At 42.9% G+C, this 24,142-nt stretch overlaps 2 protein-coding genes across 6 annotated transcripts in view; one reads left to right on the forward strand and one right to left on the reverse strand.

The window, feature by feature from the left end:
• The window catches only part of LOC126262448 (uncharacterized), a 54,379-nt gene extending 34,497 nt beyond the window's left edge, over positions 1-19,882 (reverse strand). The window contains exon 1 of the mRNA XM_049959101.1: positions 18,537-19,882. Coding sequence (XP_049815058.1) covers positions 18,537-19,749 — 1,213 coding nt within the window. The 5' untranslated portion in view covers positions 19,750-19,882. The remainder of the gene's footprint in view (positions 1-18,536) is intronic.
• Positions 19,883-21,851: 1,969 nt separating this feature from the next.
• Positions 21,852-24,142, forward strand: part of LOC126262566 (cytosolic carboxypeptidase 1-like) — a 524,760-nt gene continuing 522,469 nt past the window's right edge. For 3 of the 5 annotated variants that reach the window (XM_049959269.1, XM_049959270.1, XM_049959266.1), the window contains exons 1-2: positions 22,710-22,861; positions 23,171-23,323. In XM_049959269.1, the coding sequence (XP_049815226.1) occupies positions 23,197-23,323 (127 nt within the window). In that variant the 5' untranslated portion in view covers positions 22,710-22,861; positions 23,171-23,196. Of the gene's footprint in view, positions 21,977-22,709; positions 22,862-23,170; positions 23,324-24,142 lie in introns of those variants that run through there. The other 2 variants (XM_049959267.1, XM_049959268.1) reach the window with 2 other exon arrangements.

Consider the following 24,142-nt stretch of genomic DNA (forward strand, 5'->3'; position numbering starts at 1 on the left):
ATAGGGAGAGAGATAAATCTGATGGCAAAAACGGTAAAAACCTGATGTGCCCATATCAGAACAGCCACAGCCTCAAATGGTATATCAAGAGGCACAAGGTCACTGTATACCGAGTCCAGAATATACATACAAACTCCACCTGGTGCCCTCTCATCTTTGGTATGATTCCTGAAATAACCTTGGTAACCATGAAGGGCAGGGTCCAAGTGGCTGGAAACCATGTTTCCTGGATGACAACACAGAATGCAAGGAATGTGCTTAAAACTGCCATAGCTCAGAAAAGTGGTGGAAAAATTTGTTACAATTCCACTGGAGGATAAGACTCTCTTAATACTGTGGAGACATGAATCGAGTGGGGGGAGAGAGGGGTGAGGGCGCAGGTTAAGACCCAGGGTCATGTACTGCCATCAGTTTGGACGCCACGGGATCCACTGACATAGATTCTGCAGCACACAGCATGGAGAGAACTGATGTCTCAGGTGCCACTGGGATCTCCACCTTGGCCACAGGAGTACAAGCAGAGTCCAGTGGCATGGAGACCACAAGAGTTTCCTTCATCTTAGAGGACTTCTTTTTTTCTTCTTGTCCTTTTTCTCCTTAGAACAGGGGCGGGCAAACGTTGCACGCGGCTCATGAGCACACAGCGCTGCACGTGTGCTGCTCACGTGCAATCGTCGAACGGGGCAGTGGCGACAGCCGGGAGGTTGCGGCAGTGTAGTACCAGGCTAACCTGCGGACGTTGAAGCGAAGCGACCACTACGTAGTGAACGTTGTATTTAAAGAACCGGAGAATGCAGAGTGAATCAAGGAAATGGAGAAGTGGAGATTTGCTATATTTTAAAAAGGAATGGGAGAATCATTTTTTCATTGTGCAAAAACGTGAAAATTCGAAAAGCTGGTCAACGGAAGTTTAATATTGAACGCCATTATAATAAATTTCAATACGTCCCGTACTTAGTGTAATAAAACAGGAATTTCTCAATCGATTTGGGGATATATCATACTTATCCCAAGGTTTTGAATAGTTCTCGAGACAATTTGCTGTTTCTGTATATGATATTCATCCCAGTTTGCAAATGGAATTAATAGATCTACACTCTACAGCGTAATTCTTGTCTGAGAGACAAGTTCCTTTTGGCAAGACACATATTAGATTTTTATCACGACTTTCCACAGCAAGAGTTTCCTCGTCTCCATCGTGAAGCCGCGAAGATAATGTCAATGTTTGGCTTGACATACGTTTGTGAGAGATTTTTTTCTGTTATGAAAATTAATAAGTCTCGGTTAAGAGCAAATATCAGTAATGAAAATTTACGTAACTGTTTGCGTTTGCCTGTATGTAGGAATTTTGTTCCAGACATTAAACGTATTGTAAACGCCACCTTTGATAATTAAATAAAACGTACCGTAGGTAATAGGTACTCTTTCAAACCATGACTTCTTTCAAGCACTCCTACTTACCTTATTCCCTCATTCAATAAAGCAGGCAAGGAAACAAAACGCATTACAGAGAAAGAAGCGGAGAGACGGTATAGTTGGGAGGGGACAGAAGCGGGTGGCCAGCTTGCCCCTGTGTGCACGCAGAACACCTGTTAACTGCACACGTGCAAGTGCACCGCACACATGCAGGATTCCTGCCCGCCCCTGCCTTAGAAGATGAGAAGATTTCCCTGAAGTAGTTTCAGGGACAAAGGAAGAACAAGAAGTCTAAAAGCCAGTAGTCTGTGGTTCCTTCAGCCACTGGCTGGCGTCTGGCTGTGGAGCAGCAGAAACCATAGAAGGTAGAGTCCCAAGGGACCTCTTCCTAGCTAGAGAAGCTGGAGGAGGATGAGGTGCCTCTGGCTGGGGGATGGGGGACCTGTGTCCCCAGCAGGTGGAGAGCCAATGCTCCCGAAGTGGGTGTGATGTAAGCACCAGAAGGGGTCCCAACCACCTGGAAGGCAACCACCTGGAAGGCAGGTACCAGCGGGCAGCTCTGAGGGCCCACTGTAAGTGGTGCAACAGAGGATGGCACCATTGGCAGAAAAGGCAATGACATTGCAGCTGTGGTGTAAGATAGTGTCATTTGTCTGGAACGAAGACACTCGTACTTTTTTTGTGGACTCTTGATATGTGAGCTTGTCTAGGCTCTTGTACTCCTTGATATTCTTCACTTGCTTAAAAACAGAGCAGGGAGAGTGGAGCTAGCCACAGTTTATGCAGATGGGGGGGTAGGGGCACAAGGAACATTCACGTGCAGCTGATGTCCACAATCTCTGCAGACTAGGACAGCTTTGCAACAGGAAGACATATGTCCGAACTTCATACACCTAAAGCATCTCACTGGATGGGTTTCACGTCACACCGGTAGACCATCACCTTGACCTCCTCAGGTAACGTTTCACCCTGGAAAGCCAAGATGAAGGCCCCAGTAGGAACTCTTGTTTTCCCTTGGTCCCCTATGGACAAGACAGGTGAAATGCACACACTGTCACTCTAAGTTGGCCCCCAGCAGTTCATCAGATTGCAGAAGAAGATCATGGTGAAAGATGATGCCCTGGACCATACAGAGAGTCTTGCGGAGAGTGGCAGTCATGGGAATGTCACACAACTTTCACAAAAGAGCAGTGCCTGTGACTAGGCAGGAGATGACATTTTAATGAATATGAAACTGCTCTTCATCTTAGAGATGGCTACAACTTGATCGTATTTGTCTCCAATGTTTTCCATAAAAAATTACTGTTTTGTGACCAAAAAGGTGTCCCTGTCGGTCCTGGTACAGACCAGGTACTGGCGGGAGGATTTTGCTCCTTGTCATCTACTCCAGCATTCCTCCAATGGTGTGGCACAGGAAGGGAATGCACAAACAATGTGTTAAAAGATCAGTCAAGACAAGGCATTACAACCAAGGAACGAAAAAGAATAAACAGAATAAAATGGTGGAAAGGGTAGATGCAGGATGGGCAACCCATCGCCAAGAGACCCTGGGCAGGGGTGGAGGGTGCAGGGGAGGGAAGTGGGGGAGGGGGGGCAGGCGGGGGGCATTGAGGGATCCTCCCGTCTGAGAATGTGACCACAGGTCAGCTAAGTGTGGCCAGTGCAGAGTCAAAAGAGGTTGTTTGAGGAGATCAGGACAGACCAATCTGAGTTCCACACTTCCATCAGTCAATAGCACATAAATGACTAAAGGTCTGACTCCGGGACCCCATTTCCAGAATTGGCATCCTGGTGGCATCTGGTCAGCTCATTCATTTCCCAAAATCCCAACATGACCGGGGGCCAAACAAAAATGACCGGCCACCCATCTTGACGGAGATCGTACTTCATCGTATCATATGAGGGCTTTCCACCTGAAGAGACTGCTGGGGCCATGTGATCACCAGTGGGAGAAAGTTTCCGTCATTTCAGATGCAAACTATCTGCCTTGGCACCACCCGTTCTGAACGAGGGTTCTCCACATGGGCACCACCCAGCCAGAGCAACAGCTACTGATCAGTAATCCACTGCCAGGAGTCCCCGTGCCCCAGTCATGATGGGCCCATAGTCCACGATAGTCCATGGCGTATGAGAGGAATGTGCAGCACAGGCACAAATAGCATGATTCCTGCATTGTTGGGGGGGAGGGGGGGGGAAAGGCGGGGAGGGGGGAGAGGTGAGGCTACTATCGTGCAGGTCCTTGCACTGGAAGTGAAAGTAAAAATCAAGATCTAAATCAGAGTCTGCACCAAAAAGGGCAATCCAACAGAAATGGCTGAAATGTAAGTTTGCAGCAAAGAAAGAGGAAGCAATGCTGCAAAGGTGGGGACCCTTGGAAGCCAAGCATGTACTCATCAAAAGAGTGGTGGGACCCTGGGTAGAGTGTGATATTGTTACTATTGTTCACAATAGATATAAATGACTTGGTAAACAATGTTTATCCCTTTGAAGCTATTCCCACACTATGCAGTTGTGCCCACGAATGCTATGCGTACACGAATGCAATGCTTTTGGATATTTGTTTGGAAATACAGCCACCTGCAGAGCTTGACAGATGACTCTGAACATAAATAAATGTAATGTAATAGGTAATAAGTAGATGAAAAGATTCATTGTATGTAAAGTCAACACAGTGGTTTTACTGTCCATCTCAGATTTCGATGAAACTTGGCAGAAAGATACTCTAAAAACAGATCAAGAAGAATTTCCAGTTTTATTAGAATAAGTCAACCCATTTCGAAAATATGGCAATGTGAAGTTGTCAAAAATTGCCAAAACAACATCCCACAGCCATAAATTCAAATTGCTGTAGCAACTCTCCTAATTAAACTAAAATGATGGGAGAGGTGTCATTTTGCAGCAATTTTTCACGAGCTTCCCTATGATATACAACACAATATGGGTTTGAGATGATAATTGTTTTAAATTTCAAGAAAAAATTTAAATTTGTAATTTATCAAAAAGAGCATCTCCATTTTTTTTTTTTTTTTTCATTTCATTAATGTTAACTAATCCCCTAAGTATGAAAATGGGACTGTCATGGATTCATAGCTTCATAAAAGTTCAAAAGTACATGTTTCACTAAAAAATTACATCTGCATAAAATTTATCAATTTCAGCAAAAATATACATAACTTTATTATTAACGCATCTATGTACACATTTAAATTTACTGTCAACACACACACACACATATTTGAAATGTCATTTGCAAAACCTGAGACAAACAATGTGTGTTTTAAGGTTTCACATCTTTTTAAAAATTTCCTGTTTTCACAGCAACATCCTCAGGAATTTGATATATTCTTCCTCTTGGTGTTAATGGGCTTACTTTACAAAGAAGACCATTTACAGACACCCATAGAATAACAGGTTTTGTAGGATATTCAAAAGACAGTGATGGGCCAGCTGTGTGAAAGGAAGTTAACTTTAACTTCCTAAAAACTTTCATCTTTTGTTACATCTACACTTACATCTAAATCCACATTCCGCAAGCCACTGTATGGAGCGTGATGTATGGTACCCTGTACCACAACTAGTCATTTCTTTTCCCATTCCACTCACAAATAAAGTGAGGGGAAAAATGACTATCTACTTACCTCCATATGAGCTCTAATTTCTCATACCTTACCTTCATAGTTCTTACACAAACTGTATGCTGGTGGCAGTAGAATCATTCTGAACTCAGATTTAAATGCCGGTTCTCTAAATTTTCTTGACAGTGTACCTCGGAAAAAAATGTTGCCTACCCTCCAGGGATACCCATTTGAGTTCCTGAAGAATCTATGTAACATTTGCTACAGGTAACAAATCTAGCAGCCTACCTTTGAATTGCTTCAATGTCTTCCTTTAATCTGACATGGGGTGAAACCCAAACACTTGAGCAGTACTCAAGAATAGCTCGCACTAGTGTCCTATATGCAGTCTCCTTTACAGATGAACATCACTTTCCCAAAATTCTCCTAATAAACCAAAGTCAAACATTCATCTACCCGACCACAATCCTCACATGCTCATTCCATTTCATATACAACATTACAGCCAGATATTTAAATGAAGTGACTGTGGCAAGCAGTACACTACTAATGCTATATCCGAACGTTAAGGATTTGTTTCTCCAACTCACCTTCATTAACTTACATTTTTCTACATTTAGAGCTAGCTGCCATACATCACACCAATAGAAATTCTGTCTAAGTCATCTTGTATCCTTAAACAGTCACTCAACTTTGACATCTTACCATGCACTGCAGCATCACCAGCAAACAAACGCAGATTGCTGCGCACTCTGTCTGCAAGATCATTTATGTATATAGAAAATTACAGCAGTCCAACTGCAGTTCCCTGAGGCACTCCTGCCAATACCTTTGCCTCTGATGAACACTCACTGTCAAGGACAACATATGGGTTCTATTACTTATGAAGAGTGAGCCACTCGCATATCTGGGAACCTTTTCCATATGCTCATACCTTTGTTAACAGTCTGCAGTAGGTGACCATGGTGGATGCTTTCCAGAAATCTAGAAATATGGAATTGTATCATATGAGAAAAGGGAAAGCTACGTTTCGTACGAGCGGTGCATTCTAAAAATGAGCTGATTTGTATACGTGAGCTTCTCAGTCTCATGAAAATTTATTATATTCAAACTGAAAACATGTTCAAGGATTCTACAGCAAACCAATGTTAGCGAATTTGGTTAGTAATTTTGTGGGTCCACTCCTACATCCTACTTACATACAGGAGTCACCGGTGCTTTGTTAATACATAAGCTAGCCACCATTTCTTATTGCAGATGGCAGTAATGTATCCATGAATACCTCTCAAAGCCAGTTTCTCTGGAGAGTTTTGTGACTTTTGAAAGTAGATTCTCTTATATCCGAGGAAGTCTTCACCATCTTCTCCCAATTCACATCCCCTCACCATCATTGTGCTCTGCCCTCTGCCAATGCACCCACTGGTCTTTTCTCCTTCTCTGCTCTTCTCTTTTACCACCCCCTTTCCCCCAAGGCATCCTGATGCTGCACCTGGCAGCCTTGTCCGGCTACCATTTAGTCTTTGCAAGTTCCACCAGGCAGTGCTGACTACTCCTTCCCCCATGCCCTGGTATTTCTCCTCCTCCTTGTTCCACTCCACATTGCTGTTTACATTCAATGTGATACCTATGCATTCTGGCCAAAGAAGCCGGAGATAGAGGTCATGTGTGCTCCAGATGTGTTTGCTTGCATCTGTCCTTTTCATAATACAGTTGATTTGCCAATATTTTTGAAGCTCTTGATGCTATCAGTATAAACGAATGTAACCTCTGTGTCTGTCTGTCAGTAGGAAACTGACTCTAAAGCACTTTTCTATAAATCCTTTAGTTTCAATGTACACTTCTTACGTTGAAAATCTAAGTGTACATATGTAATGCTTTTAACTGCCCAACCAAAAAGTTGTTTTGGTGTAGGAATTTGGTTATCATATGGCCTCTGCAGATTTGCTTTTGTTGCTGCTCTCTTAACAGTGCCACCAAAATCATCAAAAGGTTGTTTTCTGAAAAATGCCATTCTGTTTTGATGCCAAAATATTCTTCATGAAAACGTAAGTTTACAACATTGTTCTTATTTTTTTTATGGGGGTGCACTGTCATCCAAAAAGTAGTATATGTTCTGTATACCAATTTGAAATTTGGTTTTTAAAATCTGAATTAGCTTTTTTTGGAAACAGTAAACTGCTGTGGTGTCATGCTCTATATAGTTAGAAATTATGAGACACAGCTCATATGCTGTGTTTTCTACTCTCCTACTTACAAAGAGATGCATTGTTGCATGATCACATGACCAATATCTCTGGGCATCATTTTGGATCACAAAAGTGTAATTCTCAGAAAAGTCACATGTAACAACATATTCACCCTCACTGAAGTTTTCCTTAACTTCATTTACATAACAGCTTTTTCTGCTTAGCTAGAAAATCATGTGGTCAGTTTTTCAGAAAATAATTCAATAAACTCAGATGAGGTCTTCTGCACTGTTCCTAAATTACATCTGTCTACTGAAATCCACTGTCGAAAAGTGATATTTTCAACCATGTTATTATCAAATGCATTCTGTGGTGTACTTTTTATTGGATCGTTTCCTGGACAACAACTACAGTTTCCAATAATAAACTGATGCTGGAATGCGCAACAGTCTTGCCGAACAGTGTTGATAAGCAGCCAATTCTCCAGAGGTTAACATATAAGTCCTAGCATTTTCTATCATGAGTTTGACAGTTTGATGTATTGTGCAAACATGTCATACTGAGTGTTCCGCCTTGTCTTGCAAAATGGTGGTGGTCGTTGGTGGGATGTTTAAGGGGGACTAAACAGCGGAGGTCATCAGTCCCCCATTCCAAAAACAGGCGAGCCGACAATTTGTGGAGCAGGTAAAAACCAAAGGGGGGAGGAGACTCCCCCCCAGGCACTAAAAGAACACAAATGCAGCAACAAACACGACAAACAAGAAGAGTACAGATGAACACCAGACAGAAAGAAACAGAAGAAAAGAAGATGGCCGGAGACTGGTTGACTGACCAAGGGAAAGAGTCAACCATCCGACTATACACCAAAACAGCAACAAATGTTGAGAGACGCGAGGACAAAAGACACAGAAAGGGAAAGGTGCAGGACCTCCATAAATAGAACCATAAAAAGGACTACCACGGATAAAATTTAAAACGTCATCAGCCATGGAGGCATCGTCGCATAAAACCAAAGGCAAAGTGCCCGGGAGATTAAAAGACTGCCGGAGGGTGCGCAGTCGGGGACACTCCAACAGAATGTGGGCTACCGTCAGCCGGGACCCACACCGACACAGGGGGGAGGGGATCCTCCTGACGCAAAAGATGGCCGTGCGTCAGGTAGGTATGGCCGATGCAGAGCCGACACAGGATGACAGAGTCCCTGCGAGAAGCCCGCAGGGAGGAGCGCCACACATTGGTCGTCTCCTTGACAGCCCGCAGTTTATTCGGGGCTGTCATGCCACGCCACTCAACAGACCACATCCCAAGAACCTTATGGCGCAACACCAGCTGCTGATCGCGAGCTGTGAGGCCGATCTCCAAAGCTGGAGCGTCGATCGCCCCTTTGGCCAGCCTGTCAACACGTTCGTTCCCCGGGATGCCAACGTGACCTGGCGTCCAAACAAAGACCACCGAACGACCAGAACGGGTAATGGCGGAAACAGACTCCTGAATAGAGGACACCAGAGGAGAAGAGGGATAGCAGCGGTCGATGGCCTGAAGGCTGCAGATGACGATGGATGGACCTGAGCAGAAACGCATATGCTCAAGAGCGCGCAATATGGCCACTAGGTCTGCAGTAAAAATACTGCAGCCAGCCGGCAAGGAGCGCTGCTCAACATGGGCAGTGTGAGCAAAAGCATAGGCAGTGCGACCATCAACCAGGGTACCATCAGTGTAGACAGTCTCACAGCCCGAAAATGAGGCGAGGAGCGCAAGAAAACGGCGACGGAGGGCCACAGGCGGAACCAAGTCCTTGGGTCCCTGTGCCAAGTCCAGACGGACGGACGGCCGGGGCAAACACCAGGGAGGCGTAGGTGCACGGACCCGGAAGGGAGGCAGAAGAGGGAATGACCCCAGTTCCGACAGCAGGGACTGGACGCGGACAGCTATGGAAAGCCCAGACCGAGGTCGCCGTTCAGGCAGATGGAGGACCATGGCAGGGAAAAGCAGGCGACGATTGGGATGGCCTGGCGAGCAATGCACGTGGACAGCATAGTCGGCGAGCAGTCGATGACGGCGAATCCGCAGCGGGGGAACCCCGGCCTCCACCAGTAGACTATCCACGGGGCTCGTACAAAAAGCGCCAGTTGCAAGCCGAACCCCACAGTGGTGTATGGGGTCTAACAACTTCAACACTGAGGGTGATGCAGACCCATAGGCCAGGCTCCCATAATCAAGCCTGGACTGCACAAGGGCTCTGTATAATCGCAACAGCGTGCAGCGATCCACACCCCAAGATGTGTGGCTCAGGCAGCGGAGGGCGTTGAGGTGCCACCAGCACTTGTGCTTCAGCTGAGTAATATGAGAACCCATGTGAGCCGGGCATCAAAGACGAGTCCTAAGAAGCGGCAAGTGTCCACCACTTCAAGCAGGTGGCCATCGAGGTAAAGCTCAGGATGAGGGTGGACCGTCCGACACCTGCAGAAGTGCATAACTCGAGTCTTGGCTGCAGAGAACTGAAAACCATGAGTCAGAGCCCATGATGCTGCCTGCGTTCGGCGACTCCCGTAGTCGTGGAGCTAAATGAGATGCAGAAGTCGTCGGCATACAAAGAAGGAGACACCGATGACCCCACGGCTGCAGCCAGACCATTAATGGCCACTAGAAATAAGGAGACGCTCAACACCGAGCCCTGCGGGACCCCATTTTCCTGTAGATAAGATGAACTAGAGGTGGCACCCACTTGCACCCGGAAAGAGCGGCGCAATAAAAAGGTTTGGAGAAAAGCCGGGAGCTGACCACAAAGACCCCACTCATGCAACGTAGCAAGGATGTGATGCCTCCATGTGGTGTCATACGCCTTCCGCAGATCAAAAAAGACAGCAACGAGATTCTGACGTCGGGCAAAGGCCGTACGGATAGCAGATTCCAGCCGCACCAAATTGTCCGCTGCAGACCGGCCCCGAGGGAAGCCACCCTGGGAAGGAGCGAGGAGACCGCGCGACTCAAGGACCGAACACAAACGCCACCCCACCATACGTTCGAGCAATTTGCACAAAACGTTGGTGAGGGTAATGGGACGATAGCTGTCCACCGCCAGTGGGTCCACACCGGGTTTCAAGATGGGGACAATAAGACCCTCGCGCCACTGCGACGGGAACACGCCCTCGCTCCAAATGCGGTTAAAGATGGTGAGGATGTGTCTCTGGCAGTCCCTGGAGAGATGCTTCAGCATCTGTGCGTGGATGCAGTCTGGTCCTGGTGCTGTATCAGGGTAATCGGCGAGGGCAGCGAGGAATTCCCTCTCGCTGAAAGGAACACTGTATTTTTCAGAACGACGCGTGTGGAATGATAACGGCGTCTGCTCGGCTCGCTCCTTTAGAGAGCGAAAGGCGGGGGGATAAGTTGCAGTCGCAGAGCTCTTAGCAAAGTGCGCAGCAAGGTGTTCAGCAATGGCAGCAGCGTCCGTGCAGACAGCGCCGTCCAAGGAGATCCCAGGGACACCCATAGGGGTCTGGTATCCATAAATCCGCCGGATCCGGGACCACACGAGCGAGGCGGAGACACGGGAGCCCAAGGAGGAGACATACCTCTCCCAGCACTACTGCTTGCGCCGTGCAATAAGACGACGGGCCAACGCACGGAGCCTCTTAAAGGCGATGAGGGTCTCGAGAGACGGGTGCCGCCTATGACACTGGAGAGCCCGCCGACGGTCGTGAACAGCCTCAGCAATCTCCAGCGACCACCAGGGTACAGCCTTCCTCCGAGGGAGTCCAAAAGAGCGGGGGATGGCAGCCTCGGCCGCCGAAATGATGGACGTGGTTAAGACACGGACCACCTCGTCAATGTCACCCTGTGGGGGAGACTCAATGGTTGCAGTGGAAGTAAAAGCCGGCCAGTCAGCCCTGTGGAGAGCCCAGCGGGGCAGGCGCCCAGAAGAATGACACTGGGGCAGTGACAAATAGATGGGAAAATGGTCACTACCACACAGGTCAGGATGCACTCTCCAGTGGAGGGACGGAACAAGTCCGGGGCTGCAAAGAGAGAGATCGATGGCCGAGAACAAGCCATGGGCCACACTGAAATGCGTGGGAGCGCCGGTGTTCAAGAGGCTCAGGTCGAGCTGAGACAACAAATGCTCCACGGCACGACCGCGGCCATCGACGACAGTCCCACCCCATAGAGGGTTGTGGGCATTGAAATCGCCCAGCAACAAGAAAGGTGGCGACAATTGGGTGATCAGTGCAGCCAGGACAGGCAGCGCGACATCACCATCCGGTGGAAGGTAAAGACTGCAGACGGTAATAGCCCGCGGCGTCCACAACCTAACAGCGACAGCCTCTAAAGCTGTTTGTAGAGGGACAGACTCGCTGTGAAGAGAGTTAAGGACATATATGCAGACGCCACCAGACACCCTTTCATAAGCTGCCCGGTTCTTATAATAACCCCGATACCCACGGAGGGCGGGGGTTCGCATTGCTGGAAACCAAGTTTCCTGCAGAGCAATGCAAAGGAAAGGATGAAGGCTGATAAGTTGGCGGAGCTCAGCGAGATGGTGGAAGAAACCGCCGCAGTTCCACTGGAGGATGTTATTGGCCATGTCTGAGAGAGGCGTGACGGGACTTGGAAGGCAGATTACGCCGCTGGGTCACCTGCCGCCTGCGATTGAGCACCGGTGCTAGCGCTATCCATGCCGTCTGAGGGACCGGCGAGATCGAGGTCCTCAGCGGACGCCAAAATCTCCACCTCGTCTCCAGACGCAGAGCTTGTAGGAAACGGTGGGACGGATGCCACCGCAAAGTCGGTATTCTTGGGGACTTTCGTCTGCTTCTGCTTCTGTTTCTCGCATTGTGCCTTCGGTGGTTCAGGCTTGGAGGGCTTCGCAGGGTCAGTCTCAGGGACGGACGACGACCGTGAGGCCCTACGACCAGGGACTGCAGGGACTGGTGGTTGTTTGAGCCACTTGCGGGTGTCTGCTGTGCCGCTGGTCGGAACTTGTGAAGGGAGGTCCCCAAGGGACCCCTTCCTTGCGAGAGTAGCCGAAGAAGTCTTATGCTTCTCCGGCTGGGAAAGGAGAACTGATGTCCCCGATTGTTGGGGAGGTGTTGCTCCTGAAGTAGATGGAGCAGGAGCAACAGATTGTGAAGTGCCCCCCACAAGCAAGGGGGCTGGTGGATGCTGACCGATCTGAGAGCCGATTCGTAACAATGGGAGAACCATCGTTGAAGCAGCGGCGTAGGATGAAGTCATTGCCACAGGATGGAGCCGCTCGTATTTCCGTCTAGCCTTGGGGTAGGTCAGGCGGTCCAGGGTCTTATATTCCATTATCTTCCTTTCTTTCTGGAATATCCTACAGTCCGGCGAGCAGGGGAATGGTGTTCTCCGCAGTAAACACAGATAGGAGGCGGGGCACATGGAGTATCAGGATGCAAAGGACGTCCACAATCCCGACACGTGATGCTGGAAGTACAGCGAGATGACATGTGCCCGAACTTCCAGCATTTAAAACACCGCATCGGAGGAGGGGGGGTATATGGCTTCACATCACAACAGTAAACCATCACCTTAACCTTTTCGAGTAAGACATCACCCTCAAAGGCCAAGATGAAGGCACCGGTGGCTACCCGATTATCCCTCGGACCCCGATGGATGCGCCGGACGAAGTGAACACCTCGTCGTTCGAGGTTGGTGCGTAGTTCATCGTCGGACTGCAGAAGAAGATCCCTGTGGAATATAATACCCTGGACCATGTTTAAACTTTTATGGGGAGTGATGGTGACGGAAACATCCCCCAACTTGTCACAAGTGAGCAACCTCCGTGACTGGGCAGAGGATGCTGTTTTGATGAGAACCGACCCAGAGCGTATTTTGGACAAGCCTTCCACCTCCCCGAACTTGTCCTCTAAATGCTCCACAAAAAACTGAGGCTTAGTTTGCATAAAAGATTCACCATCAACCCGCGTACAGACAAGGTACCGGGGTGAATAATCTCCACTGCTGTCTTTAGCCATGCGTTCCTCCCATGGAGTGGCCAGGGAGGGAAATGATCTTGGATTGAATTGCTTGCCGTTGAGGTTAGACCTCGATCGCTTAAAGACTGCTGCTGGAGGCCCACCAGCGAGAGATGATGTACCACGCTTCATTGCGGGTCATCCGCCCTGATGCCACCTACTCCGACCAGGGGCTCTCCCCACGGGCGCCACCCAGCCACAGCAAAGACCACCTGGCAGGATGGCCTTTGCTGGGAGTCCCGATGCCCCAGAGGGATAGGCATCTACTCCTCGGCATACGTGGGGAGGTAGCAGCTCAGGCATCAGCAGTGCGATCCCTGTGTAGTCAGGGGGCTACCACCAAGAGGGTACATGACGACCCCACCACAACGGACTGGCTACCGTGCTGGATGTCGGGTGTCGAAATATCCATGTACACCATGAGGGCAAAGATGGAAGTGCACAATGGAGGGAATGAATGCCACCCAGAACACACTGCAGTGGATGTGGCCGGAAGCTCGATGTAAGTCCAACTCCATGAAAAATCAGGTGTGCCAGATCTTAGGGCAAGATGGATTTAAGATGCACCACGTAAGGTGTCCTTCCCCAAATGGTACGCACTAACGGAAAAATTTAGAAATGGAGTGGTCAAACCCCTGAGGGGACCATCACATTAAAGGCCGAAACAGTTGAGACTCCTTTTAGTCGCCTCTTACGACAGGCAGGAATACTGCGGGCCTGTTCTTACCCCCGAACCCGCAGGGGGGTCTTGCAAAATGGCAGAGTCCTGGCCACAGTTCTGCAAATTTAGAAAACCCAATCTTCATATCTTGACATTTTTATATGCTTCTTTTAAAGTGCACAAAATATGTCTTTTAGATATCACTGTTATGTCTCCATTTTCCCCCATCACAGTTATGCAGACTCTCTTCCCCACCATTCTCTACTTATTTCTGTGATTCCATTAAAAGAGTTATATATTATTTGCACAACTTCTTAACTGTTTTCGGTCAGGATTTCCTAATGTACCTCTTTCCTTCAAAAGTCATTTTGCCAGGTGTACTATGTAGTTAGGAGCAACGAGCTCACATATTATCTTTCCTATACTCCAAGATTCAAGCAAAAGTATGAGTAGCATTACTTCTTTTCTAATACTTGAAGAAAACTTCCTTTTCAGATTACCTATGACAGTTTATTCCAGTGACCCACATTCATTTTCTGAGGCATCCTCTGCATTAGCAAACAGTTGTTTTTTCAAGTGATAACCCAATTAATCTGCTTCCTATAGTTACCACAAATTTTTGATATCTTTGGGATATTAGGAAACATTACACACATCCAATTAGCCACATTTCTTAGCTGCTTTATATTTTTCACAGAATGATTACATTTTTTTTTAAGGAAGCAACACAGTAGTGTCTGATATCTTTTTTAATGAGCCATTGTATATCACCTCACAGATCTCGAGTGATTAAAATGTAGACATGTTTCTGAAGAGAACATTTTGAAAAAAATACTGAAACAATGAGTAATGACTTTGATAATAATTTTTTACTTTCCAATACCTCACAAAAAATTAATGAAACTGTTAATTACCGACAACATTCACATTCACCACATGCCACTGAATTAGTATGAGGACTGATCAGGTGTGTGTGTGTGTGTGTGTGTGTGTGTGTGTGTGTGTACTCTTAACTCTCCAAAGGATTACTCTTAAAGCTAACAAGTTCAAATCAACGCTTCTGCCTTTGGTGAGTGGTCTCCTTTAATCCTAAAGCATTTACTATCTACAAGAACTTTCCTAGAACATTTATTTTTTTAAAAAAACTTATCTTTTTAGTCATTCTAGTAATCTAATCACCCATCATTGTCACTAGTTACAATTTAAACATACTACAGATAAATTTTTGAGAAAGTGAACATTTATTTATCGGTAAGTTATGTATATTTCTGCTTAAAGCTACAAATTTTCAAAAATTTAATTTTTTAGTGAAATATGTCTTTTTGAAATTTTATTAAAGTGTGAAGATATGACAGTCCCACTTTCATACCCAGGGAACTTGATAACAATGAGACATGTTGTACACAATTTTTTGAAATTTTTTTTTTAAGATGTGCTCTTTCATAAATTAAAAACTTAAAGTTTCATTTAAATTTGAAAAACAGTTTTCATCTCAATTGTGTGTTGTGTTGCATGTCATAACAAATCTCAAGGAAAATGCTGCAAAATGACACATCATTTTAGCTTAATTAGGACAATTTTTAACAACTTCACATTGCTATACTTTCAAAGTGGGTTGAGATATTTAAATAGAACCAGGTATTTTTCTTAACCTATATGTACCAAGTTTCTTCGAAATCTGAAATGGCGAGTTAGAATCCATATTAAAATTGTGTCAATTTGACATGGAATATTCCATTCAAGTATCTAAAAGTACTTGCTCAGATCAGTTTTAAATGGATCACGTGGAAGATTTACACCTCCCACAGACGTTAATTCATGCACAAAAACTTGTCTTACAGAACACTTGTTCAACCAGTACCTGAGTAGTGTTTGTCAGTCTGGCACCCTTACCAATTTAGAAAAATGGAAGAGATAGAAAAAGAGTCAAATAGCAGAATGATTCATCACCAATTTGTTTGGTCACCATGGGAGTGTCACAGAATACTCAACTGCAGTGGGACCTTACTCACACAATATCAAGATCCCTCCTTCAACAAGTCAAGAATTATAATACCTCATCCAAAAAGACATACTCCATAGTAACCTCTGCATTGCAATTCAAAGAATTCAGACCTATACAGAGAGCTACCAATGATCTTTCTTCCCATACACCACCTATGAAAGGAATACTGGTTTCCTACACACACTACTGCACAAAATATGTTGTGTTGTGGAGTACAGCTGTAGATGAAAAGGGCAAAAAAAGAAAAAGTAAATCCAACTGTAGTTATCTCCTATCTTTTAAACCTCATGAATAGACAGGGTGAACCAAGTATTGCTCAATCACACAGCTTGCAGAAATCACGCTGGCTCTCAGAAGGGAGAGTCAGTCAGATTTCATAACTTAAACAAATTAACTACAGCAACATATGTCAGGACATACTTGTTCTGTAGTTTCTTTTTAATATTGGAATGATGTCATTAAAATTTCTAAATATCACTGAAATGATGTGTCCATGTGATAGATAATATTCAATCTTGTATGCTATTACTTCATTACTTTTTAGTAATTTTCTATCTATAAGAATGCTATTACAGATATCAATTATTACTAGGTGGTTGAATACCTAACAATTGCTTCCAACTCTTGCAAATAGTGCTTGTACCCGCATGCAATAATGTTAAGCTCAGGCCAGCGCAATTTAAATTTTATGAGAGCCATTAGGGATTAGTTAACAACACAATACCGCACCTATAATATCATAAACACAAAGAGATATGAGCCTCAAAAAAACGAACAATAGATGTCACTAATAACACGAAAACATCAGAAAACTAAAGATCAACAAAATAACTGGACCACCACGGGAACAGAGAGAATTAGGTAGGGCTGTTCTAGTTATTAATGCCAGCGAATATATTAAAAACTTGAAAATAACAAAGCAGATTGAGAAAATTAATAGGAGATTGCAGTAATAGATCGAATTGTACTGTGCTGATGATTGGAGCAGCAGTAAAAGCAGAATGGGAGTATCATAAGCTGCAATATACTCAGCAGCTCCACTAAACTTACAGTACATAAGACTAGTAAACAACTTGATCTAAGCCTCCACACACAAAAACATATTGGGAAATACGGAAGCGTCCGATCCCGCCCGTCTGCTTTGACCCATGACGTCACAAATATGGCGGAAACAAAAACACACACACACACACTTTCCACAAGAAGCCTAATGACACTAACGGGACAAGCGCGGGAAATGGGGTGTTTTGGGTGGGGGGGGGGGGGGGGGGGCAAACTAAATATAAACAAATTTAGACGCCTTCCGTAGCTACAACGTGTAAGTGAAGACCCACCCACCTCCCGAGGGGTCGTAACCTCTGCAACCCATAGAAGAGAAAGATGCTTCAGTAGTTCAGTAGCTGATTAGTGTTTTTTGTCTTTTTTTAAAAAAAATCTCACGGGATAGAACGAACAGACCAGAAAGATAAATATAATAAACTAAAACAGAAATTGGAGGAAACAGATAATTAAAATAAGTAATAAGTGTTTAAAAAAAAAAAAAAAATCTCACGTGATAGGACGAACAGATCAGAAAAGTAAATAAAATAAGATAAAACAGAACTAGAGACAGCCACACTCAAACCAAACTCCGCGCCGTCATGACGTCACACACGACAACACCCTTACGTCACGGGTCAAAGCCGACGCGTGGGATCGGACGCTTCTGTCGACCCACATATTGTAAACAAAACACATCAAACATACAAATAAAAACATCGCAGATATTATCTAACAGGATAAGGTGTGATGACACACTTTAAAGAAAATATCAATGGCTCATACTCTTCAATAATGACAGCCATTTTAATATATCAGCTATTATAACATTTTCTAACAATATAATAAAACTTTGAATTTAAAATGTAATCTAACAGGACCATCTGCTACTTATCCAAGGCATCTGCACGAACACAGCAAACTAAAAAGGAAATCGCTCACTTACAGAAAATAAACCTTTTTAAGGGCATGGCACACAAATGTTAATGAATGTATTTTACTTTTATGTTAAGTATACACCAGAATTAGGAATTAACTGAAACATTGGATATCGCTTCATTAACTCCCAACCAAACTGTTACTTTCTAACCTAACTGTGACCTCAGGCTATATTGCAGTTAAGTCTGTCTCCATAACCCAATTCTAAAACATAATATAGACACCACCAAAGAAATGTTGTCAGTGTTCTGGTTCCTTTGTGTTAGTCACATACCACATCATTACAATATCAATCAAAAGGATCAATTGATCTGGAATTAGCCCCTTTTTGCTTGCAGAAGTGAAAAAGTATAGTCCTTTCTTTTTGAGATACGTGTACTACAGAATCCTTGAACATATTCTGCACTTAGACATACTGGCCTTGAAGAAGGAAATTTCAATGCTTATTAGGCTATCTTCACAGAAAACATGTTTTCATTAGATGGATTAGCACCCAAGTTTTCTGGATCTCACTGTTCAGTGTATGTTTTGTGAAAATTTCCTGGCATCTAAAGAAATTTTGGCCAACCATTTTTCTGTAACTCGATAACTTACCAATAGATGTGGCATTCTGATCCTTTTTTGTAAACTGCTGCCCCACATTCTATTACATTCCACAGCACTTAAATATCTTAACAGTACAACATTTCATATTAATATGTTAATTTAAAACAAAATCATTACCTTTTAGTCTTTGCATTAAATCAACTGTCACCATCTTTTCAAATAATGTTACTGGTCTTGCTCCAAGCATCCAGAGATACAGTAAACTACCGATTACTTCTTCAGGTTGATTCCGGTATTCATGGTGAAGCATTCTTTGTTTAATCTGAGGCACAATTATTTCATCAAGGCCTCTTTTATCTAAATCACAACCAAGATAGCTCACGGCCCACAAAAATCTAGTTATATCCTTGGGTCTTGGATGTTCAGTTAAGTAAGATCTGAAAGAAGTCTTAGTGCCATGCAACACCAGATTGCTGAGGCACTCACCAATCAAAGTTGAAATAAAATCACGTTCATAAAAACGAGCTTCGGCATAGAATGCAAGAAGATGAACTTCTGCAGTAAAGTTCATAGTACTTAATACTGACTGACGTGACATTATCAGTTCAATGATGTTATTCATCAGATGATTATCATGATATCCTGCCTGTCTAAGAAATTTTATTATTGTTGTAAACACATCAGTTTCCAAGATAATATTATCCAAATCATTCTTAAATTTTTGAGTTACTGCAACAGGTAGGCTTAAATCTTGAACCCTTGTGCTAGTTTTGTAGATTGCATTTATAACAATGCACAAATCCAACAGTGTCAAGGAATTTACTATTTCTTGCCAGTGACAAGCCATAAGTGCTTTCCTCATTAACTTTGTATTATTCCTCTTTCCAAGACCAATGAAAAAGACACATAGCACCCACTGCTGAACAGACAAAACTTTGAATGTAAACCAGAGCTTCATTCTATTAAGTGTGCGTGAATAAAATAATAACTGTGTTATTCTGTTAGGGAGACAATACATCCATCCATCCAATACTTTAAGAATGTCTTCAGGACTCATGTTTTTACACCTCCTCCAACATTCAATGTCTACTTGTTCCCAGAAACTAATATTTTCGATCCTGAACAGCACGTCTCTACTATTTAACAAATATAAAAATAATGGAAACTGTTCGGCTGTCAATTCTGATAACAATTTTTCACAGTTCTCATAGTTATGTTCGAGTGTACATTTCACATGAGTTAAGGCAGATGTTTCTAATTGCACAATATTTTTCTTGTACCTACAGTCGGCACGAAAATGCTTTTGAAACTTTTCCTGCATTGTGTATACGTGTGTGCTACTACATTTCTGTCGTATCGCACGTAAACATTGCAACAACACCACACGCATCTTCCTTCAAAAAGTTTCATTCATTTCAGAATTCAAACACACATGTTTCTGCTACAGCTACACAGTTTCATTCGTTCATTGCAACCAACTTCAATACTGTAGCTACAACTCCAGTACTCCATGTTTCCAATGTGCCTAAGGCCGGTATTACACTATCAAATTTCTTTGTCAAAGATTTGATCAAAGATGTGATCCAATATTCCGTCCAATATATTTGACAAAGATCTTTGACGTAGCGCTACAAGGGGTATTACACTGTCATCAAATTTTTCGTCCAAGGTCAAGATGGCTGACAACAACTTGTTATTAACCGCAGCAGTTTTACGTACTCCAATTGCATTGTGTGCACATGCGGAAAAGAAGTGGGGGGAAAAAATGGAACCATACATACGAGGTTGACAGTCTTAAAAGTCCTGGGATTACAACTTGATAATAAATTCAGTTGGGAGGAGCACACCACAGAACTGCAGAAACGCCTTAACAAATCTGTATTTGCAATTCGAGTGTTAGCAGACATAGGCAACATAAAAATGAAAAAGCTTGCATACTTTCATTCCATAATGTCATATGGGATAATATTTTGGGGTAAATCTTGAAGTCAAATAAAAGTTTTCAAGGTCCAAAAGCGTGTAATACGTAGTATTTGTGGAGTAAATTCACGGACCCCCTGCAGAAACCTCTTCAAAGAACTGGGTATACTAACTACTGCCTCTCAGTATATTTACTTAATAAAATTTGTCGTAAATAATATATCTCTTTTTCCAACAAACAACTCAGTTCATACATACAATACCAGGAACAAAAATGATCTGCACAAAGACTTAAAAGCACTTTAGTTCAAAAAGGGGTCCACTACTCAGGAACACTCATCTTCAATAATTTGCCAGGAAACATAAAAAATTTAGTTAGAAATAGAGATCAGCTTAAAAGGAGCCTGAAAGACTTACTACTGGCCAACTCCTTCTACTCCATTGGCGAAATTTTTAATAGAAACAAATGATGTATTGTATTTATTCATACTATTAGTATTTTTATTTCAGCTTAAAAAAAAATCGACATGTTCCACATCCACGAGGATCTCCTCAGCACGGATCTATGGAACGAAAAACTAATCTAATCTGGGTGAAGCCGTGGGTTTTACGACGACACGATAAAAGCATTCAACAAAACTTGTTACGTGAGCTTACAGTGGAAGACGTCAAGTCGTACATCAATTACTTAAGAATGGATGAGCATATATTTCTGTATGTGCTCAATGAAGTGTATCCTCATATCACAAAGCACAATTTTCACTTAAGAACTGCTACATCTTCAGAAGACAGGCTCACTATAACACTCCGATTCCTTGCTACAGGAGAGGGTTATGTTAGGTTAGGTTAGGTTAGGTTAGGTCTCCAATCTTCTTAATCTATTTTTGTATTCAGGGTGCCTCACGCTGTAAAGCGCCTCATCAGCTTCAGACATCTCTATTAATTCTGTAGTTGTCGGCACACACCAATTGTATTTACTGGCAATGGTTATAAACACTACAGACGACAGAACGCTGCAGCGATGCTAGCGCTCCGCGTGGTAACATATCGCATTGCAGTGAACAGAAGACAAGCGATTTCTTTGATCAAATATACGGCCTCGGCCTAGATTTGATCAAATATTGGACGACATTTGTCAAAGATCCCTATTACACTATCAAATATCTTTGACAAAGATATTGGACAAAGAAATTTGATAGTGTAATACCGGCCTAACTTTCTCTGTCGCCCATGTATTCACGGTGTGATAACACTCTTTTGTTGTGACGCCAATTACAATTGCTGTTATTCATAGTAATATGTTTATTTGCTGCATCTTTAGCTCCATCTAATCTCAAATAACTCTGTTACAGTAATAACGTATTCAACTTGGAACGATTACGGCGCTGAGTCACTGATATTACGACGAGTGCAAATGAGAAGGTTACAACAATGTACCAAACAAAAAAAACCTGGAAACAGTTAATGCAATCAACTTCATATACTTGAAAGTGGGGATTTTTGTTAACTGCAATCTAATGTTTGCAGCTCTGTAAACAGATGAACGAGCAAAGGCAAAGATATTAGTCACAGCGTGTTGACAAAACAACAGAAAGATGTGACACAATGTGGTGCGAAAAATTTTTGAAAGGGCGATATATGTAGTACAAACAGTGAATAAAATATGAGACTGAAAATACATTCCAGTAAAATATAAGGTATGTTGGTCAATTAAAGCATGCTGCTGTCAAATAAGAAACACATTAACTTCCTCAGCAGGAAGTTTGATTTTTTTCGCATTTGAAAGTTACCGGTTTTGCATTTACGTCGGCCAGCGAATGTCAAGGCCCCCAAATTTCTAATTAGAATGTCGTATCGTCATTCAATGTAAATTATTCATTCAGTATACAGGAAGAAACCCAGCTGTTATCGCTTATGAAGAACCACTTCGGTCCAAGTTTACCAAGTTGCTGAAGTTAAACTGATTACTTAAATTGTTCTAGATTCATCTTGTAAATTATTTTATTTTCTGTATTTGTCGTAACAGAGAGATACAGCATTTTCCGCCGAACGCCTATATTGATAAAGCAAGATAGTCTTCGCAAACATATCTGTTATTTGACACCACAGAAATGTCATTGCTCAACAAAGTATTTTAGGCTTCTCAATATCTGTAAAAATATTGTGTTTTTACTTATATTTGACGTACATTTTAGCTGTGTTTTAGTAGCGTTTGGAAAAAATTCTTACCCAGATTGTAATTTATAAGCTCCATAATAACGCTTATCAACTCCATAATAACGCGAAGTTTAATTTTCAGTTTGGAACCACAAAAAGTCTCAATAGTAATAGGACAAAATCAATTTTGTTGACTTTAGTTTTGCTGTGAACGAAATCAATTCACAGTAACAAGTGTGCTGGCTTACCCTGCCACCTGGCGTTCGGGAGGGATAAGCTGAAAGACGGGCTATTTAAGCAGGCTGCTGTGACACTAGTGTGTCAGTTGAACGTTTGAACAGCGCATGGTGCGCAATGTCAACTGCTCTGCACCTGATATAACTGACATTCATTAATTGTGCGTGCACTTTACTAAGTTTTTGAAGGTAAAATATTATTCTGTCTGCAGTAGTTGTTTCCACAAGGCGATTAGAGACAGATATATGAGCATTCCTTTTGAAAATAAAATTTCATGTGAGAATTTAGAGATTCTTAAATTGTTGAGTGCAGTGATGAGATAAATAAATTAAAGCCAGCAGATAACGTTAAATAATTATTACTGTATAGTCACTTATTCCACAAAACCAAAAATTATTCATCATTGAGAATTAATTATCCAGCAGATGACAGTTAAATGTATAATAGAAACGAGAAATAGCATGCCGTGATATGAATTTTCATATTATTTCTTGTAGGTCCTGAACATCTGCTACCATTTACTATGTCAGGAGATAGCCTGAACGAAAGTTTGATTGAGAGACTCAAACAGTTCTCAGCAAGACCATATGACAATATTGAAATCATTCGGTCAGTGACAGCAAGGCTTCATAGCCAAGCAGCTTCACAGGGTAAGATGAGAAAGTAATGCTTTTAACATGTTATTACTAGTTTTCTTTAATGATGGATAATAATTTAGAATGGAATAATAATGCAGTTTTTGGCTGATTCTCTCTGCAGCAACTAATTAGTTTTGCTTTAGTCTTGTGCTTCATAACCTGTTATTTTTTAATACCACTTGTTTACTGAGTTCATAATAGTTGTTTGCTTTGTAGCTGACATTTTCGCAACACTCACTCCACTTTATGTGAGATGTTATGGTTGACAAGAAAATGTTTAGAGCCCATAAATCTTGTGAAGTGCTAAATGATTAATTTGTTTTATGGTGGAGAAGTACAGAAATAAAACACACAAAAGATAGTGACAGTTTACAGTAACAAACTTCTGTGCTTCAAGAAAATGTTAGATACACACAAACAAAGGACTCGAAAAAATTCTCTGAAAATGCTCCTTTTATAGTTCAAGAATTTTGTAGTTGTACACTATATTAATGTCATAACTTTCCCCATGAAACAAATATCTAAGTCTTACAATCAATTTAAAAGCTACATCCATTTGTGTCTGCAAGTGTATAGGTGTACTACTTTTCATCCTATATTTCTGAGGTAGATCTATATTCATTCATTCATTCACTCCTGAACTGCATTTCATGAATCCCATCATGAAGCCTTCAGGAATGTGGAAGAAGCCAAATTGTATGGTACATTAATTTGCAGATGCAACCACTGCCGGCTACTTCTGTAGAGTATACAACAACTAGTTGTAACTAGGACCAATCTAGTCAGACTCATAATTATGAGAGTTACTTCTTAGTTATTGTAGGTACTAGT

This window comes from Schistocerca nitens, chromosome 6 (genome assembly GCF_023898315.1).
Source record: "Schistocerca nitens isolate TAMUIC-IGC-003100 chromosome 6, iqSchNite1.1, whole genome shotgun sequence".
In the NCBI taxonomy this organism is placed as follows: Eukaryota; Metazoa; Arthropoda; class Insecta; order Orthoptera; family Acrididae; genus Schistocerca; species Schistocerca nitens.